Consider the following 24,102-nt stretch of genomic DNA (forward strand, 5'->3'; position numbering starts at 1 on the left):
TTCTTTTTTTGAATCCTTGACCAATAAAGTCATTTTTAGAGAAAATTTACGAATAAATAACTAATTTACTTAATAATTACGTAATTTACGTAATAGATAAATAATTATTTCAAATATTTTAGGGACATTTTAGCACGGATACGTGGCAAAACTTTTTCACGCAACTATTTCAATTCTCAAAACTGGGTACATTTTCTTGTTAGGAGTGAGTAATCTTTACTAATCTATGGATATACGTGAGCCATGCACTATAATTTATAATTTTCTTTTACAACTTGCTAAATTTTGTACATTTAGTGTTAAATGTTAAGTTAAATGTATTACCGCTTGCATACTGTTAATCATATTCTTTTTATTATGCTTGTTCTTATTATTTAATGTAAATTTAAACAGTAAGTTATCAATGCAAGGAAATATTTATCGTTAATCTGTTTGTGTGTCTTAGTCTAAGCAGACATTAGAGCGGTATCTTTGAATGTACTTTTTCATACAACGTTTTTATCGTGTCAGTCATAAAAGATTTTAATATTTGCACTGCTAGATAAACAAGATAAAGATAACAGTCGTGGTTACAATAAAAAACAAGAAGGAAGAACGATTACAGCTTTAAATATGAAAGCAGGACAACTAAAAGTTGTTATTATTACAATTTGGAATAATTTTTCATTTTTTATAAACTAATTAAACTAATTTATTTTATATTTAATTTTTATATCCTTGTTATTTTTATATATATTTTTTTTAATATTTTAATTACACAGTGAATGTATCAATAATTATTCAAAATCACTTGTCTACTATTTAGTCTATGCTTCTCATTGGCGGACGAAAGTGGCCGACGTAACGTTCTTATATATCTAGCTTATTATACGATATCGAAATATTCGCGTTCATGTAAATCGGATCGGATCGGATAAAGTAGACGACGTGCGGTGCGGTCCCGTTCACCGAGCGAGAATATTTTCAATCAAAACGAACATCGACCCCGTGTCAACACGATCACTGCACATAAACGATTCTAATAAACGTATGAGCGACTTTCACCGGATACATCGTTAATAATTCGATTAGACGGAACAGGGGTTGCAAATCATCCCGCATATCAGTGAATTGATCCCACAATGTACCCGTGCGAATGGTCAGTTACCGATATATCTGTTTGATGTACAGTGTGGATCGGTTAAGTGAGGCTCAAGCGTCGGCTCCCACTCAACATTATTATCCCGTCCGTGATTACGTTGCGCCGGGAACTAGCCGCTCGGGTTAGTCGCCGCGGGGACTCCAAAGCGGTAAATACGGAGTCGCAAATTTTGCTCCGCATCATTTATCGTCAGGATTTCGGTGAGTATGGGTCCGGAGTCCGGAGCGGCGCCGAGTTATCGTTCCGAAAAGCGGGCGTTCCTCGTCCGCGTAAGCACGTCTGACATTGAAGAACGTCCGATCAGCTGCCGTGTGGTCTTAAAATAGCTATAAAATACCGAGCCCCTCCTGGCAGCGGGCTCAATCAGCTGATGCGTACAATGTTTTAATTATATCCAATTAGATAATTAATCGTGATTCCCAAAGACGCGGACGAGGCGCTCCGTCGGCGATAACCGCTTATCGGCGCGATAGGGCCGCGCACCACCGACCACGGCTACAGTGATTGTTGTCCTTTGCAGATTTAAAAATGGTGCAGCAGGATTTGACTTAGGTGTGGAGAGGTGAAGGAGCAAGACAGGGATGGCTCAGGGGAGCTCACGGGTGTGAGTTCCGGGTGAGACTGGTCGCTCAGTGTGCAGTGTAGTGTAGTGTCTAGTCATAGTGCGTGTGTGAGTGTCGGCTGAGCCGGGATGCCCTCCGCGATGTTGTCCGCAGTGCTCGAAGAGGAGCCTGACCTGTACGAGGCGTTCCCCCCACATGTTGACCCCACCGGCATCACCATCCTGACAGACAGCCCCCCAGGTTAGTTAATTTCAATATTTCAATCATACCATAATATACATTATTAATAAATTATATAAATCAAGGATTTCATTTGCAATTTATTTTTGTTTTATATGGCTCACTTGCAACAGTTAAATTGCTTATGAATTTAGTTTATATTATTTTACTTATTCAATATTCAATATTCAATATCTTAATGTGTATTTACCATCTAGAATAAATAGCCTTCATCTTGAAAATAAAAGAAAATCACATACATGTTACATAGTTTTCAGTACTTTGTATAACTACTATAAATATCAACCATTATATCAATTTTAGTATAAAAATATTTCTATGTAGAAATCATAAATGACACTATAGTACAGACTACAGATATTATGTCTTTAAATATCTTAATTATTACCTTTTTCCTGATATTGTATTTGTTATATAAAAAATATCAATCAAATGTTAAATTAACCAAAAATCATGTTTATCAATAATTGTTATCAACTGTCTGTTAAAACTAGTCTATAGACTTTAATTCTTTCGGTTATCAATTGAGCCTCTTATCAAAGCCATAATTAATTGTACGGAAAATTTAAATTACTTAATGAAAAAGATTTTCTATGTAACAGTTTGATATGAGCATGTAATTGATTTTTTATCTGCTTAACATTTTTCTATTACAATACAGCGCTACTATGAAGTAAATGTTATTGTATTAAATTGGAATGAAACAGATTAAATATATTCATACATTTTTTACTCATAAACATATGTTTATTACTATACTAATAATCATATATATTCAAAATTAAATTAACTTTAGCTATAGTTCAATTTCAATTTTCATTTTCAATTTTTTACTATAATTCTTGTTTACTAGGCAAATAAATTGTATAAAATATTCAATAATAATACTAAGAATAATGTGCTCTCTGTACGCATATCATAAATATCAAATATGCACAAAGACTGAGATAATATTACAATGCGGTAAATCCCTGAATCATGTGCCTTCCATTAGGTCACTGCTATAAACCAAGCCATTTAATAGACATGTCCTTTTTACATGCCACTGCTAACTGGCAGAACGTGAAACCTTTGTTTTTGAAGCTAAAACAACCACAATAATTATGTGTCATTGTTTTCTTTGTTGTGAATGAGTGATAATTAGTGGGATTTTTCAAAAACTTCCTTAATTAAATTAAGATTAGACAAAATGAATATTACATGTTATGTATATTTCAAAGTAATGTAAAGTAAAGGTAAAATAAAATAAAATTTGACTTAAGATTTTTGTGAACAAGACTGTACATAAGGAAATCACAAATTGCCATTAATTTCTAATGAATGTGTTTTTAATAATTTAATTGGCATAAAAGTTATGTATTCAGGAACATGTAATTATAATATCTATTTATATTCTAGTTGCCCACACCCATATGAAATATGAATGACTTAATAATTAAATAGTGCATGAATAAATTAATTAGTTTTGGAAGTAGCAAATGGTATTCAGTGTTAATTAAATACTTGACATGGAAAATGGCCTCATTCAGTATTGACTTTCATCATATTATTTATGTCTTGAGCAGTCCCGTAGCGTGGGGCTAGTGCCGCCGAAGGTGGTGGTGGATTTTGCCGAACTTTTAGGATTAGGTCGGCGAAAGAAAGCAACCGAGCAGCGATTTGCCGTCCTGAGTAATAACCAGGCTTTGCCCCTAAATCGAGTAATGGTAAACCAAGACCCGATTGTATTAAATATACTACACTTTAGATTCGACAAGGAAGATATTTTTGTAAATATGTTCCAAAGATCGTGCACGCCGTTTTATATGTAAGTTTGTAGATGAATATATTTATTTATAGGTCCCTTATCAAAATCCGTTACTCCCACCCAGTGTAATATGTAGTGACATTAAATTATTTAATATGAGGTGTAGGTATGCCGTCTATATTGCCGAGATTGGTTGCAGGTTATGAATTTCAATATCCTCTATACTAGGGAATATTAGATGTTTCAGACATGTACCTTGTGTACATCGAAATAACGAGAATATATCGTATTGGAAATAATCATTAAATGTTATAAATAAAGTACGCATAATTATAAAGATAATCTAGTTATATATACGATAATATTTCGAACTATGTATAAAATAACTATTTCTGGAATGTTGCATCGTCGGATGATATTGCCGATGTCACGCCTGTTATCAAAGAAAAACACATATAAAATTTATTCATCAATTCATCGTAGCACGATAGTTGTTTTTTCATATTAGTAATAGTATCACTCTGCAAATTAAAGGCTGTAAAATCCTCGTGGTTCGACTTTGGACTCATCACCGCTACGTATGAGTCTGCCTAAGAACAACAGTGTTAAGCGCTGCTGTGTAATGGCTTGATGTGTATGCCGAGATATTTATACGAGGCAGAACTTAGTCCTAAGTGGTAGTAACGCATTTATGGCCGACGTCAGGTAGCACTTGCTCGTTTTATACTTCAATTTTATAACTAGACAATTATTTACTATAAAACTAGTTTCTGCAAAGTGTATATGACCAATCCAAAGTAAGTTTGATATTTTAAGTACAGGAAAAAGTTACTACTATTTATACATGAGCGTAGTAGTAAAACATTATTGTCGATTAAACCTCAAAGTCGCACATACTATGCCTAAACCTAAAGCAAACTATCCTTTGGCATGATTGGAATTCAGAACTCTTTATAAGGCCTACCGGCAAAATGACTATATTGCCGCACGTGACTTAAAAAATGCAAAAACACTAATGGATAACATTTAAAAGGTTTTTATTTAAATTCATATTATTTATTACATTACGGATGTAACAGTCGCGTGTCTGTTTCTGTGTTATTGCCGTTGCTATGATGGAAAACAGTTTGATATATTCTATTTCTTAAGTAAATATTTACTTGACGCGGATACATCCAGAGTATCTCCTGGCACACACTACGCGATGGTTATAAAAAGAAATGTTACTTATTATTCGGAAGGTTTAACTGTTCGTGTGTTGGTGTGAATCTTAAGTTACTTGGGTCTTCTGCCAGCCCTTTGTGTGTCTCGATTTATTTTCCTCAAGTCATGACTGATGCCGTCAACGTAACTCAAGTCGGTTTTTGTTTCTGGTTACCTTATGTGGTAGTTTCTCCGATTTATTTATTATCGATAATGTATTGTTTGGTAGTTTAACCTTCCGTGGATTAAATGTGGCGTAACTCTTTTTTATACAAATGTAGGTTACTGAGGATCCTGTACTCTGGTATTGGGTTAGGGCGTCTTACGAGACCCATCAACCTTCAATGACATCTTAATTCGATATCACGCCAGCCTCATGTTATTTTTAAAAAATGGGTCTCAACAAATCAATGATAGATAGCTTTTGAGAAACTTCTTGTAATAATCTATCTATTTAAAAGGGCTTAAAAGGATTATAGGCTTTCCCTGGACAATTGTGCGTTTTGGTGACAGCAGTAGGTGACTAATATAGCAAGAAAACGCCGCTGACCCTCTTGTGGTCCTGCGATTTCCGCAGGATCAGAGATTTGTACTAGTTTAGGCACCCTTTATGGAATAATATTTATCCAAACCTAAGTAAGTGCATAGGAAATATTACGTTAAGTTGACATATTTATCTGGGACTTTGTATTTATCAAGTCGTTAGTAATTAAAAAATGTTATTCCGGAAAATTCCAAGATTAGTAGGTATTTTATTTAATTCGTGATCCAATACTTGAAGTTTCAAAGCATTAGCAGAAATGACAAAAAGTCAGGCAAAACTGTTAGCTATCTCTGGCAATCATAAAAGTTGTTTCGAAGTTCACGAAGCTACACTGCAGGTCGTTGCAGATAAAAATAACGTCACTGAAAAATCGAAAAACTAGAGCGCTAGGCTTTTGCCGTATTTCATTTATTAAATTCATGATGAAATTTAAACGAGCAGTTTACTTTAAACTTGTCTCACTGTGAGAGGATGAACGATAGGCCTTGCTAGCTATTAGGTAGCATTAGCATATTTCGGGTTTTGCTTGTAGCTTCAATATTTTTTTAGTGATAGCCTAAGTGTCTTACATGGGGCTACCATGTGTATTCTGGTCTAAAGGGCTTGTTAAGATAAAGTTACTTACGAAGAGATTTTGTGAGGTTTTCTTTTTGGGACGTATGTATAAAGTTCTCAAAGTTGTAAAGACAACTAATCCATACTTGGCCAGCGGAGGAGGCCTAAGCCTTATATATTTATTTAATGATAGTTTCACGGCGATGGTAAAACAAATCCTGTATGAACACGATTTTTCTCTACATTCATGAACAGTTTTCCATCGCGCAAACATTTATGACTTTATAGCTCCTCTATACATGTGCCCGTATAACCCAGCTTTTCATAAAGCCACCGCTTTATTTTTATTCTACGCCATTCTCCATCACAAGTATGCCACCAGCTTTACGGCACCCATTCCGCACTCAATACAGGCGACCCAGTTTTGAAATGTAAATTTCTGCATTTATCTGCACTGTAATTCTGTGGTGGCTTTCAAGGGACAGTCATTTAAATAGTTTCTTTATTTTTATAGCTTTTGTATGCGTCGTTGAGTTTCAGTAATTGCTGTGGTATTAAAGGACTCTAGTAATTTGTCGTTTTTATGAAATTGTTGAAGTAAACGAGGATACTGTTCACTATATAGTAAACGATAATTGCCGCTAAAAGACATTTTGTAATCGACTGCTTATAGTATTAAAGTCGTATTTAACGACGGCTACAAACATGTTGTTACCTCTTAGAACAAATTGTGACTTCCTTGTAAGCATATGCTTAATTTTAAGGTTTTAGTAAGATCCCTTACCACCTATAACTCGAATGCGAATACAGCTACAGTAATCACTGGATGAGGATAATGAATCCAACTAAGTACTTAAGATCTGTGAAAAATTTCACGCTTCTATTCCCACGCGTTGGTTCACATCTATGTACCTACAGACTACAGACAGAGCGTGTGCGATATGATTTTGTCTGCCACGCCCCATGTCTGGCACGTTCACTGTCTGTACCTTAAAATAATCTTTAAAGCCATGCGTTGTCTTTCAGACAATATCCGTAGCATTTTATTAAGTAGTCCACAGACTAGAAGAAATTTCCACGAAACAACACCGTATCGTTGTTGCGGCGATGTTTGTGAAACTCGGAGACGTGTTGTGCATCGCGCTGTCTAAACACCACGAACAATGGTTTACCTTAACCTATCCAACAGATTCCAACTTGCTTCAAACTGTTTCATACATAGACTAATCCTGAAACGTGCACTCAATTTCCTATGAAATTGTACGTCGGCCCATGAAGTCACAATCACGCACGGTCACATACACATAGATAAAAGAGTTTAGTTTTCTTTATTGTGTGTGTGTGTGTGTTACATTGGATCCCTTAATGTGAAAATGGTAGAATCCTTTGTGGATTGATTCTGGAACCACCATCGCCACACCCACCTGTATCTTATATTTTGTTATTGATTATAAGTGTGGTAAGACATGCCACATTTGAACTTAATACTTGCGATAACAACAGTAGCAACGCGACACGCGACTAGTATTTTAATACAACCTGGCTTTTATTATGAATGTCCAATGTCCATATTGACCTTAAAAATATCAACGTATTTTCGAGGCAGGCTCATTTATAACCTTTTCATCTCTTGTCTTATTGGAAGCTGTTCTCAAAAATTAATTACGCAATAATAATGGAGATCGCTACACTTAAATTTAGCATTAACCTCAAGGATAACTCTTTGACTTACGACATATGTAATGAATGAACAATAACAGTTATGGTTTTCAAATTTGTATGCATTTCAGTGTATTTATATGGTAATTTCTGATTCAAATTTTGCTCTTCATTTGTACTACAGATAATACTGTTATACTTGAAATAAATGTATGTATGTAAGTTACAAGGTGCCCGGGGCACGGTTTCCAATTTTCAATACCTTTTAAAAATTGTTATCGATTTTTTTTACAATTACACAAACCATAACTATTATTATAAATGCGAAAATGAGTTTGTTTGATCGATAAAAATCGATCGAAAGGGTAGATAAAATGAACTATTGTCATCGAACTCTGACCGAGCGAAGCAGTTATTTTCTAAGTAATCATAGATTTTGTTGTGTTTTATTTATTATATATTCGGCGATATAGCAGTCTAAGCTGCTATATTGTCGAATCCAATATATAACTCATCCAGTCAAAATAAAATGTTTCTGTCTCGTAACGGAACAGTCATAATTTATTTTAACTTGCGGCCATTATATTAATATACTACCTTACATGACTTTTTCTTACTTCAGTTATTTTTAACAATTAAGGAAACAAAACGTTTGAAACGAATGCCTTTAATAAACTATATATCCTTAACTGACGGAACCACTACTCAACGTGAGTTTATTTTGAAATTTTCGCCAACACAAAACAGATTTCACTTGTTAATTAGTCGGGCAAGAACGACATGATGCGTACAAATGCGGTGGTAATTAACGATTACGTCTGTTTAACGTATTTCCCATTAGCTCTCTCTATGTTATTTGGATCAAGATTGCCTATTCATGTGTAATCTTCTGCCAAATGTACACTGCCTATCTAATTATCTTCCTTACTCCTCATCTCTTCCGGTGTCGTCCGATCAGCAATTTCTTATTATCTTCTTCACGCCATCAGACTTTTGAACCTATAAAAATAAGGGCCTCGTATTTGTTTTTTTTTCTGAAAATGAGAGGGCCCCGTGTATATAGCTTCTGTTTGTCCTTTAAAAATGTTCCTCCTGTTTGAAGAAGCTCCTGTTTGAAGAATTTCGTTTTCTCGCTTTTTCTCGCTCTCGGTTCGGACCCCCTAAATTACGCCCATTGTGATATAATCTATGATGATGGACTTTGTGCAATTTTATAGAAAAGTCCTCGAATTATACTTAATGTAATATTAATTAAAGCTATACTTAGCTTAATTTGCACACTAAGTGACGTCTGTTCAGTCAAGATCAATAATGATGTAGGTGTTGTTGTGGATGACAAAAATATTATAAAAATAAACTGAAAAGGTAATAACACGTTATGTACATAAAACTGGTAGTCATATTATGATGATATATATCTAAGATTCGTTAAGATGTGGGAATGATATGTATTTTTTTTACTTTTTGTTTGATATTAAAAGTTTAGTCCGTCTCCCGTATGTTTTTGCGGATCCGTTGGTATTACGATGAAAAATTCCTTACCTCGTAAATAAGGTCCTCTCATTCCGTTTTCAATTTGCATAACATTACCGAGTTCAAATCTGAAAGGGTGCTATAATCGTAATAGAATAGCCAAGCATTCCGAATTCAAAAGGTCCGTAAATCGATTCTACGAAAGAAAGCGAAAAATTGTGATGAGATTCCCTAGAGGACCTTACTTTATACTTTTTCTAAATTAATTGAAGACCCTTTCTTGTTCCCTTTGCGTCAGCTCTTGAGACCTTTCAGAAGTTTTAACGATATTTCTTTCATAACTAAGCGCAAGATAGTGGACAAGTTCTTTCCAGGTAATTTTGAAATACTAGGTAGATGTTTATGTAGACTCGTAACACCTAAGTACATACTTTTTATAACCTAGTTCTTAGCAAAATGTTTGCCAATCTGAAAATTAAAGTGGGACCAAATTAAATTGTATGTTTTAATTATAACTGTTGTGGACCAACGATGCTTGGGTTATAACCACGAAAAGATTATAGAAAGCAATATCCAAGAATTTAATTAGCAACTCAAATATATCATGACAAGGCTCTTTGACAACTCAACATTATAAAAGAGAATAACAAACACAGATAAATATAAGACAATACAGATGATATAAAAAGAAAATAAATAATTAAACAAATTGAAGTACGCGTCATCTACAATAACATAATTAAGCCGGAAAGAGTTCTTGTACATAAATTATAATACTAATTTTTGTCGATAGGTACCCCGCTTGCGTTCATATCCGTAGTATTACTGCGAATAATAAAAGATTTATAATGGGAGGAATAAGTCGATTGTAAAGCATATAACTTTATAACGATTCTATTGCAATGAAAACTGAACAAACAACGAAAACAATAGTTGACGTTGCAGAAGCGTCACAAATGTAACAAATCAGCGAATCGGATTAGCGAGATAACATTAGCGTGAAAGTAAATTGTATGTAATACATGGCTGACTTTCCCCTATATTTTGATCTAGTTAATTGCTTGTACGCTGGGAGAGTAGCGATGAAAGTGATGCATTGCGGATGGGTGGTTCGTTTCGATAATTAGATCGATTAAGGGATCGAATGCGTTTATTGCTGTGAGCGTGCGAAATGGTTGAGGAATTTTGTGAAGGAATAAGTACGTATTTATCGCAACTCCATTAAAGTGGCCAAGTACCTTCTTATACAATAATAAAGTTCAATTACTCGAAATCTAACAGAACCCGAAGAAGTTGTGGTTTGACTGCGAAGATACTGTCACCATAATACATTTTGCTTTATAACGGCATTGTTTAGTTACGAGCTGTTGTGGTCTCATTCGAAAGGTGTGATGTGAAAGACATTTGCACGCAGTGTTCTGACTTAGTCCTGCAGGGTAGTATTACTATACCAGAGTTACTTCTCTTACCGACTTTACGCAGTTTCTATTCTTATAATATGTGAGATCATTTGGAAATTACAATTTCATAAAAACTGATCATAAAAAAAAATATTACGTATATGGTGGACTGTTCCTTACTTACAAATTTTTCATAAAAAAATTCATCATAGCATCCAATCAGTGTAAAGTTATAATCCTTTAGAAAGCGTTATTATTTATTGTGCTTACCTTGTGTTAAGTTATAATGTTTTACGAGCATCCATTGTGTGGGTAGCTATTACCTACGCTATATCTGGGTCGCGGTCGTTATCTCGAAGATCTCATCTTAAATAATGGCCCGCGTTATCAGCACACGGATAAGCCGCGTTATATCAAGTGGCTGGCTCTTATCACCGGTTCTAACCGGTTATAACGTTTCCTAAGTGTTGAATATACTTCCGACGGCGCGGTGGAGCGGACGTCCGGAGTGTATAGAGCCATATGGGAACAAACAATGATAGAGCGGTATGGATTTCTGCATTATAGTGCTTAGGGCCGGGTTGAAATCTTTGTTTTTTAGTCTTTACTGCATTCGTATACATAATGAAGTATGCGCTTTTATGGTTAAGGAAAACATTGTGCATGTCCCGAATAATCAGAATTTTGTGTAGTGTTCTTGAAGGTATGTGAAATCTAGGAATACGCACTTTGCCAAAGTGGTAATTTAGAGCCTTACCTCATAACGGCCATGCCCAGAAATAGGATAAAGAATACTTGGTAGTATTAGTAGTACTGTACCTAAGTAGTAAAATAAAAAAAAGCAGCCATCAGCTAGCCTAATATGTATACTGAAATGAAAAAATCATAAAATGTCGAGAAAGTAACGCTCTTATATTTTAAGGCTTATAATTTAAAAACACTAATTGTAAGAAATTACACGGTAATATTTTGCACGTGTCCATACATACAATTAGCATAGATTTGCTCGGAGTATGGCGTGATTTTCTGCCCAATGGCGTGCGCGTGCGCACCGCGGGGCGGCGGAGGGCACGCCATCTGGCGAAAGTAGCTCTAACCCTAATTATGGGTTCGCGTCTATAGAATATGTTGTTTTGGTTTTAATCATTATGATTATGATCTGCATTAGCTAGGAATGCAGTAATGTGATATGTGATTGTTTGCGCGCCATTATTAATGTAAAAGTAGTTTGTCTGCTCCACCTGCGTGCGTTTCCGTGCGAAGGTTTTCTGTGTAAGAGGTAAAGCTTACAGTATTGTAGAGACAAAAAGTATCCATTATCATTTCTTTTAAAGTATGTATATTTTTATGTAAAAATCTTTACATAAGCGGTTCTGCAGTTTTTAAGATATAGACGCAACACAGATAAGTATCTGAAAATAAGACAAAAGAAATTTGTATCACCTAAATAAGCTGAAGAAACAGCAGTGACGGCCTACTGGTATGAATTTCAGTCTCACGCTGGGGTTCAGGGATTCGAAACTCACTGATTCTGTATGATTTTACAAGTTGTGTACTTATTAAAAAGTATCATATAGTTTGATTATATCATACTGAAACGGTCAAGGCCAAGTAAAACGTCTTGAAAAAGCCTTCATACATAAGAGTTCTCGACGAAGTTTCACTTGGCCAGTCTGGTGGACTTTGAACTTCTTACGTTATGATTTATCAACGTTTTTGTGATAAGATAATAATACATATTTATTTCAAGTAAATATATTAACGTAATACAGTTTTGTTTGCAGCAGCTATGTCTGAACCATCTACTACCATAAATTCTGGATCTACAGTGGCAAAATTGTTTATATCTTCTTTCTTTAATTACTCATGTTTCTATGAAAAAATACATAGGATAGACAAAACCTTAGCTAAATTTCGTGCCGTATCGTATCTTTCTAATTCAGATCCGGTACTTTTATAAACAAAATATTTTCACCAATAATCTGAAGATGCTATACAGAGGTATAAAGATAAATAAATACACTACAGTTCCTCTTCAATAATAATTACGTTTGTATGAATTCCAGTTCATTATTTTTTTCTACGCAAATACCGCCAAATAATCGGAATTGTAATCCCATTACTTTAAATCAAAGTCTTAGTACACAAACGTGTGTATATAACCATTGTTTTATTAAACAAAAATAAATATAGGGGGCGTTACATCTGCACGGAACACACTTCACTTTGTTAAGGGAATAATTTCTATCCCAGTTTGCGTTTGTTTGTAAGTTCAAGGTCTGAGGGGTGAATGCAGGGCGTCTTTTGTTTTACAAACACGTGCGCGTGTAAAGCGACACCTGGTGTTAGCACGCTTCGGTTTTAATTACTCTCTAAGTCTCAGACAAAGAAAAACAGACACCACCTTGCTGAAAAATACATTGATGATCGAATGTTTCGAATCAGTTTTAATATGATGTCGAATTAGATACGCAATGATATTTTTTTCCATGTATTCATTAGTGTAAGATAACGCAATGATTCATTTAAGATTATTCTTTGTAATGAACGCAATCGGCATGATTTTCTTGGTATTGTATGAATATGTGAATGCTACCAAAATTTTAGTGTGCTTTAATATTAGTTTTCGAGGTTATTTCTATCTCTTTTTGTTCTAAGCATCACGCTATTATCTGAGCGTTCATTGTTTATTTTTGTTTTGTTTATAGCTTCCATGTGCTTAGTTACCGCGTCCCTTTAGGTAGTAGGCAGAGGGTTGTTGTTTTATTAGAGCTTATGTACATCTACATGCGGTTACATACACAGAGGTTATCAGTAGTGTGCCGTGGCAGACAAAAAGTATTCTATACAATGTTCATTAACATATTTATATTTACCGAAACTTACACTTTAAATCGACGTAAAAAGTGCAAGTTAATATCAGTATCTAAATATATATAACTCAAAGGTGACTGACTGACATAGTGATCTATCAACACACAGCCCAAACTGGACGGATCGGGCTGAAATTTGGCATGCAGGTAGATGTTATGACGTAGACATTCGCTAAGAAAGGATTTTGATCAATTCTACCCCCATGGGGATGCAATAGGGGAGGAAAATATTACTTCGTAACGCGAGCGAAGCCGCGGGCAAAAGCTCGTTCAATAAATAAAAATGATTTGGACATGCTTGTATCAAAAATAATATATTTACTATCAGGAGTCAATGTGGCTTAGAATATCTACAGAATACAGATTGACCTCTCTGTAATAGGGAGCCATTTATATAACGGGGTCAACGGAAATGTGCAAATTTAAAAGCGACCTTTGCCAAAGGGTAATCTAGTTAAATGTTAATAACCGGACCACAAATTAGACCATTAGTTAAAGTATAAATTGTCGCCACAAATCCCAAACTCGGTTTTGATCGTTAATAAAATATTAATTGTTCACGGTTCACGTTAACTGCTCATTGTTCGTTAATCCCGTGATTTTATTACGGTAATGTGCTCGTAAATGTTGCGTCAATAAAACGTTGCGTTATATTTGTGATATTGTGATGGGTAGGCAATGTTGCGGATTATTGCGTATAAATGGGTGTAACTCTTTAAGACACATTAGCCTGAAGCATTCATCCATTCCATCTACGCAAGTGCGTTTGGTTGAACCAACCTATGTCTGATATTTTCGAAGACCGATGTCCAATGATTTAGTGTTGGTTGTCAAACCGGCATCCACGATGTACTGCTTATCATACCGTACACTTCGTTGCTTAATCTTTGCCAACCGATCATGACTAGACATACTGGACGATTGTAACTAATTTTAAATAGAATATCTGTTTTGTATAGAACTTTCATCTGTACAATTATCTACTTCATATCAATTTGTAGAATAAGATTTAAGACTGAATGCCTTAAAATTCTGCCCTTCAAAATAGAACAGCAGCACTACAATGTTATTACAAGGCAAATAGAAGTAAGTACGAGTATGGCGGTAGTGTTATCCCAGGAGAACGACAAATTTCCACTATTTGACGACGAGTTAAAGCGTAGCTTCCTACAGTCAAATATCAAAGGTTATGCCTTACTTATAACACTATAGAAGGTGTAGGTTGGGTAACTCGTTTCGCATTCAGCGATCCAATTACATGGTTCGCAATTTGAATAATTTTAACGAGTTCGAGATTAAAGCAACCCGCGCAATCTCCGAATAATTGAGTTGCTGTTGCCGTATTTTCGGGTCCCTCGAGAGCCCCGTGTTGCGAATACTTTGAGGTGCTTTCAACGTGATATTTGCAGAATTTGACAGTCGTACCTCCCAAGTTGTTGGTGCTATACGGATAGCGATATTGCAATATCGGTTGCACATATTTGAGTACTGTACTGAATACTTATCTTTTTAAAATACTCACGCTTAAAGGACTCTAAGTTTTCTGGTTAATTGGAAATGTCCTTGGGCGGCTGAAGCCACTAAGCATCAAATGAAGATCCGTTTTCTACTTCAATGTTTAAAATAAAACCTATAATTTTCGTTTGCATTGTTGTTATTGCGAATTTCTTTTCGTTTCATACACTCTCTTAGCAGGATATTTATAGCAATAATTGTCATTTGTTTTTCTCGATTTTTCCACTCGGATTTTTGGACCAATTTCAGATTTCCCGGTTTTCCTCCTATCTTTCACGGAAATCATAATAATGATCTGATGTTGCATATAAACTATCAGTAATTCTGAATCATAAGCTTAAGAAAATAGCCTTGCAATTTTCACGGAACATGCTTAATTCTTGTTCTTAATGGGCGTAATTCCTATTAAACTGTATTTTCCTCGTGAGTACTGAGTATTCATTATGAAAGGTCTTTTATTGGAGCTGGCTATGTGTGTAATTGTATGAGAATTATTTTTAATCCTATACATCGCGGGAAGCATGTAAAGCTCTTCACTAGAATTCCTACATTTATACCCAAATACCCAAAATCATGCCGTTACCAAAATATTTTTATTTATAATTTAAACATGTTTTTCCCGGTTTAAACCCAAAACTTGGCACAACTTAACACAGTTAACACTGCGTTGATCTATCGTCGATATAAAATACAATATGCAGTTGTATGATCATATCACGAATGTCTCAAAAAATTTAACAGATCATTTAATAAATAGCTCGCAAAAAACATTTTTCAATCGTGTGGTCTGAAAAAGCTCCAGCTGCATTAGCTCCATTAGCTTAAGTTGGCTCGGGTCATTATTATTAATTTGTAAATATTTTTTTATGGGTAAAATGTGTTACGTCTCCATTCTTCTCCATGAATTAAATATTTTGCAAAACGTTGTTAGGCTAGTGAGGTTGAAAAAGCATTTTGTGAAGCAATTTTTTACAAGCAAGATTTTTTTACAAATATTTTGACTACTAATATCAAAACGATACGAGTTCATTTAATACGAGTAAACTAAAGTGTCCACAAGACCTTCGTTTTTATAATGTGACATCTGAAGACGTCATCTCTTGAATCGACGTCATATCCGTTGCGGTTTCCATTCCGATATCCGCAATCCGTCTCACGTTGACCGGAAACCAAATTGAAATGGCAGTTCGGTGATTGCTGACGTAGGCTGGTATTTTGGCGGGAAATGTAAACGTGTGATGCTTTGCTGATAGAGTATTATTAGATACAAATGACGATTCTTTCAGTAATAGTATCATGCTAGACTTTGTCCTTCTTTTTTTCTATAACATAGAAGTAGCAAACGAGCGTATAATGAAGTCAATTGAGCAGAAATAGGCCTTTGGAGTCAACGCACGAAGGGTACTACCACTTTCAACAACCAACAGCACTTCTCCTCGTGATGTGTACCTTCTACTCCGAGTAGGTATAAAAATGCCTAGAGCTAGAACAAAAATCTAAATTAATTCAAATGTTTGCCTGACCGCGCATGACTTAAAATTAAACAATTTATTACAAAGACGATTGCTAAAATGTAATTAACTAAAAAGATAAAAACAAGTAATAAAATAAAATATTAAAATAGACATTAAATATAATTAGGTTCGCATTATAGCTGCAGATAGGCACGACTGTAATTTGGGTAATTTCTTTTTCTGTAATTATTTATTTATAATCCGCATGTCTGTACGCATTAGACAATACGTCTAGCACCACCAAGATACTCATTATTCTGAACAAAAAGATAGCCACGGTAGGTACAAGTGCTTAACCAATATGATAACTTTATCTACAGTAAATAAGATTACATAATTTTGCTACAGTATCTATACTTGAACGATGAGTAGGAAAACAACATCATTGATGTTTCTGTCTTCCGCTTTTTAGAATGTAGGGAATGTGTAGATGGTGCCTCTTTTCTAGGTACCTAAGAAAAACCCTTCCCTTTGTTTTTGGAAGGTGGCAGAACCCTTCGTGGTTCGACTTTGGCGGCTCCACCGCCACACCTATTTCTATCTAATAGCAGCAGTGTTAGGCGCTGCTGTGTTCCGTTTTGAAGGATGTGGTAAGGGAGACAGACTTTTCCGAGGCGTTGCAGCTTAGTCATCAGGAGCGGCGCATCTGTGGCCGACCTCAGGTAGGAATATTTAATCCTATCTGGGGTTGATTACAGATGTCCTTGGGCGGCAGTAGCCACTTACCATCAGGTGGACTGCATGCTCGTCTGCTACTTCCATATTATAAAAAAGACCATTAAAAGGTACCACAGTGCCTTTAAGAGACACCCGGTTACGTTTGATTTACCAGACTAAAACCCCTTCCTCAGCGCTACGTAGATTTTGATATCTCCAACAAAACGCAACCGGAGTATCCTAATGGGTGGTACCTCCATCAAAGTCTGTTTGGGAAAAAAGTTCTTTTTATGCCTTCTACTGTCGTTCTTCGCGGGCTTGCTGACTGGGCTGTTTGAAGTCTCATGTTGTTAAGTCGGCATTTCCAGAAGTCCTCTTTAGTTGCTTCGTAACGAAGCTGAAGACTACATGAACAGTACCTATATGGTGCCTATATAACATGTTATTTTTTATATAATATTGCACGTGAAAACATTCCATTTTTACATTAAACAATAAGTGTTCCTTATATCCCTATTTTTAACTAAATATATAATTTATGTAAAAAAGGTAAAAGAGTAAATAAATAAATAGCACTGAAATAACGTCCAAAATGGTGAAAATTATATACATATGAGTCATCTTATGACTGGATTTTTTCTATATTCCAAGCATCTCGTATTTGTGTCTTCAAGTGTAGATAATATAAAGCCGTTTACGCACCAACCGTCCTTGGTTCCTATGCACAATTCAATAAACATTTTTATGACTGGGTTGTAGTAAATATAGTCGATAAGATAAATTGCAGCTGCAGTTTAGTTAAGTGTACGGGCTCCAGTAGACATGGTAATTTAAAAAGTGAAGATTTAGCTGCTTTTGTGAAGCTAGTTGAAGCAATTAAACGTAATATCTCGAGCACGTTTAGGCGCCGGTCGTAGTCGTAGCTCAACTTGGAAGCTCAATGTAACATCAGCCCAACCTTCCGAAACATTTTAGATATAGGTAATCTGCTACACTGCTAAATAAATTTAATAGCGCTTATTAAGACATTTCATGTTTAACAGTAGATTCTCCAAAAGATTATTGCTTGTAAGGTTTTCTAGGTTCTAAAATACACGTGTTTGAATTCATGCACTTCTACAGCTATCAATTTGACTATTTGATATTCTATAATCAAGATATCATATGAATATATGTAACGTATTATTTATACATATGTAAATAAATATAAGTTATCTATATGACCCTCAAAAATAACTTAAAGGAAGTTGATTAATGTACTAAGATAAGGACTTTTACAACTTAATTTCTTTAGCGGTTGTAAATGATAAAATTCTTTCACGTTGTAACCTTTACGTCAATTGTGAAATAACATTTGTTTCATAATCGTATTAATCGTTAAGTTTATTGAAAATAATTTTCGGCATGTTCTATCAAACTATTTTATATATATTTTTTATTATTTATGTTTGAATTATGTAGCTTTAAGATGGTATACCTTTCACCGTCTTCTATCACTAATCAAATCAAAATCAAAAATAGTTATTTTTAATATTTTATTAGTATTTGTTTAGTTTTTTTTATTAGTTTACGCGCGGCGTCCACTCTTAAAACCGGCATTTCCTATGGCACCTATAAACTTAAAAATCCAAAAAAGAATAATTTAAAAATAATATATATTACTGAAGCTTCCCTAAAAGCATTATTTCAAAATTATGACACGAATAATATAATGTTGAGGACAACGAAAATGTTTCTCAGAAAATATTTTTGTCATTTATACCTACGGTATACCTACAGCCAATTGAATAATTTCCCAGTAATTGTATGATGTTTCACAATATAAAGCAACAATCGCATACTCTTACTGATACGTGAAGTGCTATTAATAGTTTGATTCGTCATTTCTAAGCAATCGCAATTGTCGACCCATTACTGTTCCATTGCTGGGGACGAATCTCCACACTGAATGAGTGCTAAGGTCCATCACCGCAGAGCAAAGTCAACCAAAACCGGCCAAGTCCGCACTGTCCAGATCAATAGAATTTTAAGAGGTCTCCGGTATAAGATTTTCTTATGATGTTTTTCTTTACCTTCGACTATGAGTATGACTTCGAATTTCATGTCCATTATCGCTACAGTTTTTTTTTATAATAATTGAATATTATAATGACTAATATATTGCAGTGTATTATGCAATTAAATAAAATTCGCCAATTAATTTTCTCCGATAATGTTCCGATGTCTCACGAGTTTCCGTTTTGAATACAAAATTAAAATGTAAACCTGCTTGTTAGGTAAAGTGATTAAATCATTAAAGTACAGATTATTTTTTAAAATATAATTCTAAAAGTAATAATAGGGTGCGAGATGCCAAACTAGAATTTCGGGATACAAATTTCGTACACGTATCTGATTTACTAATTTTTAAACATCGTATCTAAAAATAATTTAATATTATAATCACTTGCATAAATGGCGTAGGAAAACACTATGAGGAAACCTACATGCGTTCTCACGCATGTTTAGCATTTAGAACTCTCGAACGATACTATTTATAAGGGTGTAAAGTTTGCCAATTTGCCTTTTCAGCTATTCGGATTATAATTTCATCTTAACCATTCTAATTCTAAGGGGAAAGCAGTGTCCTAGAATAGTACATTATGGGATTAAAGATGATGGCATAAGTGAAACAACAATGACAAACATAAAGGAAACATTGACAGCTTCGTAATTTGCGACGTTGGCAAAGCCTTGCTCGGTAAGATAGGTGTTTATCTTAATACCGGAGCAACCTGTCGATTCATAAAAAATACTAATAAGTGAAATGAATTAGCAAATTTCCATAGTATAATTACGTGACTCATTAATTATTGCTTATCTTATGTTAATGACGCTAAGGAGATAACGAATTAAGCAATAACAATGACGGATCATTGACAACATCAAAAATTTCCGTAAACAATCCACTTTGTTGATCTAAAGCGCTTTGTTGACATTGTACTGATAGAAAACCGTTTATTTTTTAAGTAGAGGTTTTTTAAAGTAACAACACTTTTTAGAACGTCGTCTACTTAATAATAATCCAACAATGACAGACAAAAAATGCTCAAATTAAATTAGTGGCCTATAAGCATGCATTGCTAAGATTTTTTGAAAATTCATTCACCATGGAAACTTTAGGAGATTAACTTTACTTGTTCTTAATTACATCGTTGATTACATAAGTTCAGATAGGACTAATTTCTTGGCGAGGGTCTGCAGTAGCCATTTAGCATCAGATGGGTTGCTTGTTAACATAAAATGCTAAAGTGTAGGCATTGATGATAAATAGTATTTATTTCAATCAATCAAAAGATTATCTGGATATAGTTTTGTAATTAAATATACAAAATCATTAGTGTCTAATTAACTATGCTACAATCTTAGATTTGCATTTAAAATCACAGTATCGTCATAACTGTTTTTTTTCTTTTCATTGTAACTTTACAAAATACGCGAACCGAAACATTATTCCCAATCTATTATTATTACAAGTTACTAGCACGCTGTCTTGATCGCGTGTTGTCTTCAACTGAGAACTTTGTATGACCTTAATAATGATTTGTAGTATTTGTATCAACTGACAACTTATTTTTTTAATGAATTTTAAGTTAATGTAGACACTTATACTTAACTACACGACAACACTTGTATAATATGCTATCTATTTTGTAAAGAAAATACTTCGCAAAATATTACTTACACGTATATATCACAAAGTTTAGTGGTACAGAAAACCCGATCAGTAAAAATAGCACAAATCAATGAACATGATCACGGCGGGTTTAAACATCTAACTAGCTGAAGAACGCGCTGAGACTGCCAAGATAACCTCGCGTTATCAGGCGTTGTAGTTCGACTTAACCCGTCTGTACTGTATGTGGTCCTATGTACCCATTTTGGATTTTTTGTTTTTTTTTGTCGTCAAGTTTCATGATCAACTTTGAATATCATCTTCACAATAGCGTTTTTAGGTCTGCTACGCTACGGAATAGCACAACATATTTCACCACGCGTTCCCTCTGAGGCTTTGGCTCTTATGTTTAGGCTGATAACATAATTTAAATACGTTAAAGTTATTTTTGACATGCACATTGATTTAATTTGCTATGTAAATAGCATTATTATTGTTATTGTTACAACAATGCCAAGTTAATTATAGCGTAATAATTGTTTCTACGAGGCTTATATATGAGGTTATAACACAACTTTGAAACTGTATTCAATTTACGTTTCAGTGTAACTTGGAACCCTTTGTTTTGATAACTAATTTATTGAGGGTGTGGATTATAACAAACTTGGTTGGGAGATGTTGATTTTGAAAGGGTATAGTTTGGAAGGAGTTCGTGGTTTCAATTTGCATATTCATAGTTCGCCGGCGTTGTGAGAATGATGTTAGGTTATTCTATATTGTATAGATTTAGGTACGTAACATAGGTGAATTTCTCTTGCGCTAAAACGTTTTTAGCTGTAATTAATGGTAAACTCAATTATTCGTTCACGGCCGTAAAGTTGCATAATAATTGCATTATTAATGGCTCAATTAGCTACAGAATGAATCAGATGAAATAATATTTTTTATTACGTAAAATAAGGTTTTATTCCATAATCATCCAAATTGGTCTGCCGTAGAAACCAAGGTTTCACGGTAGGTAAATGATGAATGTAGCTCACCGTTCACTTAGTATTAAGTAGTCGTGCAATCCAGAACCAAATCTAAATTAGACAGGAACCTTACCTGAATAAATATATAATTGCATGCCTATGTATACATGCCTACAACTAATTGAAGACTCATGTATTCAATAGTGCCTGTATTATACGAAACCTAAATAGAAAAATGCTTCATTGCTACTATGTATAAGGAAATAGGTGTCACAGGCGCACCTCAATGTTTTACCACTTGCCAATTAATTTCACTTCCACGTACAACTGATGAACCATTTTGTAATGCACAAAATGCCATTGCCAGAGCTATTGGTATTCGGAAACGCTAGATGAACATGTTCTTCTTATTATTCGTGGTGACGTGCCAGAAAATCTCGTTACAAATGATTGTTGTTTCAATAATGATTACTATTTCAATAGGAATTTACTTGAACATATTTGGAATAACCAAATTCTTATTACAACATTGACATTTTAAGAATGTGACTATGCTTCGTTTTGATAGTGATAATAAATTAGTTTATATTCACTAATAAGGCTATTAAAAATTACGTCAGTCAATAAAACATAAATTTAACTGTTAATTAAACGTCATTTTAATTATTATAGAAAACTATTGCTGTTTAAAAGAAAATAAACGTCATAACAAAATTAGATGCAGTCTTTATCATAGCAGAGCGGTGGTTATATTAGTGACAAAATATCCCGTTACCGGATTTAAGGACGAGCGCTAGACTCCGTCGGGGTTTAGAATCAAAAATACAACTATCTACAAAAGATGATCCTTATGGCGTCCACCCATCAAGGACCGTTCCTGCTCAGTGTTTCTTAAAATCGGTGACGCTTGACAATTTTATTTATAGTTCTCGATATTTTTCGCCTTCAGCTATATGCGGCGTAGTTACAGTCAAAATGGATTACTGTGCCCAATTGTCAACAAAAGCTCGTCATAATTGTTGTTCGTATAAATATGCACGAATCATTCGCCGGGTTTGTGCGCCCAAACCGTACCTGGCTCGCGTCCAGCTCGCTGCGTGCGTTTTTGCTATAATTCAATGACTATTTTTATAATTGTGCACGTTGATATGTATGTGCCCGATACAAACACTTTGTTTACATTTTTTGGGTGATTTGTTAATGCTTTTATTTTCCATGTTTATTCGAACCGCTAATTGGACTGCAGAAATTATAGCAAAAAACAAAGGCACAATAGGTTTGAGGTTTATTTGTAGTTCTTATTTCGTAATGTCTATTTTAGGTAAAGCTAATTTAAGTAAAATATTTTACTAAATATTTTAAGAAAGTTATGATAACCTGATAATCCGTTTGCTACTTCTGAAGATTTATAACAAACAATTTCAGTTAAGTAATTAAATATCAATAGTTAAATTATAATAAGGGAAATAAGCCCAGTAGTACTAATAATATTTTTCTATTATTTTTTTTTAGTACATATAATAAAATTAGCGTTCGGTGCGGTCGAAAGGACCGGCGCGGCGTTCGCACGGTGTGATAAACAATCGAAGTGTGACAGCCGGGGCGCTATCGCGTTTTCCGGAGGCTGGGTAAGCTCGCGGTGGCAGTGCCGAAGGCGCGCGCGCACCGAAAGCATGTGCCCCGCGCTACCACCGCGATGTACATAGAACCGGCCGCGTTCCGAGCGCCCAGCGCCGACTCCCTCGCCCCCGCCGAACCGCCGCCCATCTGGACGCAGTGCTTACCCTCGCCCTTATTCGCAGGCAAGAAGGCACCCCTCAAGACCTTCGAGGAAGTCCAGCCCCTGCTCCAGCCAGGCCGCAAGCGCGAGCTCAAGCTCCTCATCAGAGAGAACTCGTGGCCGATCAACAGCCCCGTCCGCGCCGCGCTCTGGCCGGCCCTCTGCCGCCAACACCAACATGGCAAGTCCATGCTCGACGGATTCTACTGGGACATGGTTACGCAGGTCAGTGTACTCGCATTATGCAACTCCATTTGACGATTTTGCAAGGCGAACGGCTCTCGCTCGAGTGGTATAAAAATTTTATGCCGCCTCGATAACGGTCTTATCTCGTGAAATCGCGCACTTAACTTCCCCAAGGTCATGTCTATTTACTTTGCCCTGAGCCGCCTCCCAAATATTTAGTAAGTTATCGTTCTCTCAGATAAAAAGACGCTGCAAGCAAGGTTAATTTATATGTGGTCATGTATGGGTTTTTACTCGTGAAACATTAAATTATTTAGATTTATTACCAATATTTTGCTAATATCCTTAACACTTTTGGTTGTTAATAAACTTTTAACTGAACTATAATTCATGGTTTGACTGCGATGACACTATTGTCACACATTT

General features: G+C 35.0%; 1 protein-coding gene across 9 annotated transcripts in view; it reads left to right on the top strand.

The window, feature by feature from the left end:
* The first annotated feature begins 916 nt into the window (after positions 1-916).
* Positions 917-24,102, top strand: part of sky (GTPase-activating protein skywalker) — a 92,374-nt gene continuing 69,188 nt past the window's right edge. For all 9 annotated transcript variants that reach the window (XM_073080295.1, XM_073080292.1, XM_073080290.1 and 6 more), the window contains exons 1-3: positions 917-1,341; positions 1,662-1,944; positions 23,513-23,715. In XM_073080295.1, the coding sequence (XP_072936396.1) occupies positions 1,833-1,944; positions 23,513-23,715 (315 nt within the window). In that variant the 5' untranslated portion in view covers positions 917-1,341; positions 1,662-1,832. The remainder of the gene's footprint in view (positions 1,342-1,661; positions 1,945-23,512; positions 23,716-24,102) is intronic.

The sequence above is a fragment of the Epargyreus clarus genome, unplaced genomic scaffold (genome assembly GCF_041222505.1).
Source record: "Epargyreus clarus isolate Ecla_fem2 unplaced genomic scaffold, WU_Ecla_fem_2.2 ptg000015l, whole genome shotgun sequence".
Classification (NCBI taxonomy): domain Eukaryota; kingdom Metazoa; phylum Arthropoda; class Insecta; order Lepidoptera; family Hesperiidae; genus Epargyreus; species Epargyreus clarus.